The sequence below is a fragment of the Quercus robur genome, chromosome 4 (assembly GCF_932294415.1).
Source record: "Quercus robur chromosome 4, dhQueRobu3.1, whole genome shotgun sequence".
Taxonomy (NCBI): domain Eukaryota; kingdom Viridiplantae; phylum Streptophyta; class Magnoliopsida; order Fagales; family Fagaceae; genus Quercus; species Quercus robur.
The window spans coordinates 33734208-33738679 of record NC_065537.1 but is presented as its reverse complement, the minus strand read 5'-3'; the positions used below and the strand labels follow the sequence as shown (position 1 = coordinate 33738679).

General features: G+C 33.6%; 1 protein-coding gene across 1 annotated transcript; it reads right to left on the bottom strand.

Moving 5' to 3' along the window:
- Window positions 1-276: 276 nt before the first annotated feature.
- Window positions 277-4196, bottom strand: LOC126721160 (uncharacterized). The gene is made up of 2 exons (XM_050424183.1): window positions 3347-4196; window positions 277-641 (listed from the first exon to the last, which is right to left on the bottom strand). The coding sequence occupies exons 1-2, from the start codon at window positions 4037-4039 to the stop codon at window positions 480-482; spliced, it is 855 nt and encodes a 284-aa protein (XP_050280140.1). The 5' UTR covers window positions 4040-4196; the 3' UTR covers window positions 277-479.
- Between the last annotated feature and the right edge of the window lie 276 nt (window positions 4197-4472).

Here is a 4472-nt window from a genome sequence, read left to right as displayed (position 1 = left end):
TTTTTCAAACAATACAAAAATTTGATGAATTTGTTGGAGATGCTCTTAATAATTTAGTTCTAGAAATATTTTCTTCATGAAATTATCAAAGTTAACCCCCTTTTTATATGGAACAAATCAGGACAACAATAAAGAGACTTTGAGTTTCTTGAATTTGCTATTTTCACGATAAATTAAGATGTTAGAGCTAAGTTCAACTCTGCATTTTTTAAACCTTCCTACGATCATTTACCATGAATCAGCAAGAGTGGGATGATTGAGTAGAGAAACACGAAATCGAGAAACAATCTTGGCTACAGGAAGAATACATTTCTATCTTCACATTTGAGTTTTCATAAATTGAATGTCCATCAGTTACTACAGAACAATTAAACATTATTAACCCTGCAGGTCATACAAATGAATCATGGCGCGTCAAACATTTGTAAATTGTGAACAATACAATCTGACCAAAATTTCCTATGGAGTGCAGAAGCAGTTTAGGTTGGAACCAAGGGAGCCTGGGAACAGATACATGCTACTACAATGCCAAGCAGAGCTCCAGCAAGGACCTGTGACGGAGTGTGGCCAAGAAGTTCCTTCAACTTTCTTTGGCTGATAGGATGCCCTTGAAACAAGTCCTCAACAATCATATTAAGCACCTGTATTGCAGCAGTCATATTAATTCACTATAAATCAAGAAGTGCATAACAGAAAATCAAATATCAGGTCTAAAGAAAAAAAAAAAAAAAGGAATATAAGCATCCAGTATGAGACAGAGAGAGAGAGAGAGATCATTATCCAGGCCAAGTAACCATAAGTCACTATAACAAAGAAAATTATAATAGTCACTGTAAGTCACAGTAATGAAAAATGAACTCCCAGGCAATAACCTAGATTGGGCTTACTGAAGCTGCCATTCTAAGCTATGATGTTTGAACATCTATAGTGAACTGCCCTGTTTGGTAGGGTGGTCTAAAACGGTAATTTTCAAAACACAACTCTTTAAAGCCTCATTTTTTTGTAAAATAAGTTGTGCCAAACAGATACGCCTCAAGACAAGAGGCTTAACCAAAGATCCCATATTTCTATGGTAGAATTAAAGTCAAGATCCTCAAAATCAATGCGACATCAACAAGCAAATCAACCTATTACCATATATCTAAGGGAACGGGGATTTCATAAGAAACAAATACCATCTATCAATTAGATTGATATCTAATTCTTACAAAATTGGGGGTTAAAGTTTCTTCATCAAGCCAACTCCAACAGAACTACTTCCAAGAAGTAAGGGGAAATTAGACTAAAGGACTGAGATCCACAAAATATATATCCATTGCTGTAGGGCTAGACTCCACAACTGGTTTTCTTACTATCAGTGTGTGTTCATATATATATAGACACACACAGAGAGTAAGAACATATAAGCACGCACTGAGAAGAACAAACGGTAATATAGTCCTATTTAAATTTAGGCCTTGTTCTCTAAGATATCAAATTTGCAAATTTACACATCATTGAGCTCTCCAGCTACATAATACTCATATTTAACTATTTATTTTAGACTACAAGAAATAACTGCTACATAAATAAATCGTCTAAATCTTCACAAACAACTTTTTAATAACAGCAGCACAAGTATATGATAATGAGTGGATTCTCAAAATTTAAAATTAGTACTTAAACTTAAGCCATGAGAACTGAAAACATAAACTACAATGGGAGCTTCATCAGCAGATGCAGAGAATTGAAATGGCTCCTGGTGGGTTAGAAGCATCCACAATGAAAATAATATTTGTAAGTTCATATAGGCCCCAAAACATGAGATTATAGCTCACTAATACACCCAAGGCTCTTATTACAGCTTCGGCAGGATTAAGTATTGCTGGGTCATCATTCAACTGTTATGTTAAGACATGCTGTAATACCTTTTTGAGATTTGCTAATATAACATTTGACCTGATAGAGCAAACCAGGCTATTCAACAAGCTCTGCAGTTTTTAGTTACGTCTCAGTAGTTTGAGAGGAGAACATTGGCTTTATCTTCTATAAAATATACTTAAAACTAACTGCATCTAGAAGACTAGACACAAAAGAGTTCTTTTTGAAAGTTATACAAAAGAACTAAGAAAATTATGCAGAAGAGAGAAAAGTCTAGGAATGAAAATGAAGTTCTATCATTGATTAAATTCATCAAGGAGTTACAACAGTATTTATACAAGTAGTCAGTTTACAAGAAGTGGGACATCTCTTGAGACCAACTAACTATAACAACAAACTTATAACAGATAAAACAGATTGAACTGAATCTATTTTTGACTTAAACTAAGTAAGTTAACATCTTAACTAACTGCCTTGGCATTACTATCACAAACACTTTTTTCCACTGAGTTAGACACAGAGTTGTAGTAGTAGTAGTAGAGGTAGTTTCTTGTATCCTAGGCCTGTGAAGATATGATTAATTCATTACTCTATTTGAGTAACTTGCACTGGATTTCATTAAAATTATAACCCTCGCATTAGCTTTGACCGAATTACAAATCTCAAATTTTCAAATGAAGTCCTTAACCAATCTGTTGCCCATTTAATCCCCTTTTTGCATGTAATGTTCATTACTTAGTCACAAGACTGTTATAGCATTTTGATAAATACCCATGACTAATAATTTATAGAGCATAACAAAAACTTGGGACTAACTAAGGCTCGGATGTTTGTTGTTTATTTCTTTTAATAAAAAAAGAAAAAGAAAAAAATACAGCCTTATTGTACAGACAACAGAGTGAAAACAAAAACATACTATATGATTGGTAACTGTATTTTTTTTTTTTTTTCAAAAACAATTTCCTATTTTTGAGGAAAAAAAAAAAAAAAAAAAAAAATTTTGTTTGGGCTGTTTTGTTTGTGTTTTTAAACCATCATTTTCAATTTTTAAATAATATTTTATGTATTTCAATGCATTTTTCACCCACACGTAATTTCACAAATATTTTTAAATAATATTTTTCAATTTTTAAATACATATATCAAACGGGTCCTTGTAACTCAAAATGGACAAAAAAAAAAAAAAAAAAAAAAAGCAAAAACTATTCTTAATCTTCAATTTATGAAAGAAACTGAAATCATAAAAAATATTATTTTCAATTTCTAATATTCAAAAGTCAATAAAAATATATATTTAATTTAATGAATACGTCTCATTTAATGACTAGACAGCATATTTTAGTATTTTCTTTTCTTAAAAAAACTATTTCTTTTTTTTAATTTCAACTGACCGACGTGTTTTTTATTTCAAAAATAAATAAAAAAAAATATTTTTTCTTTATATTTCCTAAAAACAAAATTTGAAAATTAGTTTCTTTTCTCTTACCTCAGCTTGCATCCCAGCATGGCGCCTCACACCGATTGCATCATACATAACAATCAGACTGAATCCCAAACAAACTGGAAACAGTGAGTCCGCTATACCATGACAAAGCGCCACCGAAGTAGTCAAAGCCGTGCACAAAGCCGAGTGCGAAGAAGGCATTCCGCCCGAAGCAAACAGTATCCTCAAATCCCATTTCCTCTCCACGAAGAAATTCAAGATAATCTTTATCGATTGCGCCATGAACCACGCGAACAAGCCCGACACAAAGGTTGGGTTCGCAGCTAGTGTTGCCACAAAGGGACTAATCCGAACCTTTGCAGTCGAAGTTACACTCAATAAAGCTACTCCAAGCCCTCCACTTTGTAAATAACCGCCACCAGTTTTATCTGAAACTGCATCACTATAAGCTTGCACAGACGACGCCCATTTCTGGGTTTGTGAAGTGGCTAAGACTTTGATACTTTGCAGGATTACCCAGAAGGGATTTGGGGGGAAAGATTGATTACTAAACTTGGAATTTTGGTTTTTGGGATTTGAAGGAGTTGTATTTGTATAACAGTAAGTGATTGAAGAGGTGGTGAATCTTCTGAAGTGGGTGAAGGAGAGGGTTGTGGAGTAGGCTTGGGGTTTTAGCTTCAAGAGGTTGAAGCTGAAAGAACTAATAAGTGTGGGTTTTATTGTCAGAGAGTCCATTAGAGAGAGAGAGAGCTCGGTTCTGTGCTTTAATAACTCCAGTCTGCATTTCAGAGAGAAAGCAGAAAGGAAAGCATGAAGACTGCAGACAGCAGTAGCTTATGTTTCTTTTTAATGTTGATTGTTGATGCTTTGCTGATTGTGATTGCAAGAAGTGTTGAGAAACTTCATTGGTGATTGACCACCAATATTATTATTTATATTTCATTCCAATGTGTGGTGGACAACAGCCCTTGCTTTATTTTGTTTTAACCAAATTGCCATTTCAGCAAGGAATATGCTATAATGCCATGGAATTTTCTTTCCTCCTAAGTTTTCATTCTTTTATCCATCTATTATGCTCTCTCACTTCTTTATAGGCAAAAAAAGTATTTATGCTCTCTCCCTAGCGTTCTTTTAAAGGTATCTATGAATATTAATTGATTACGAGAAC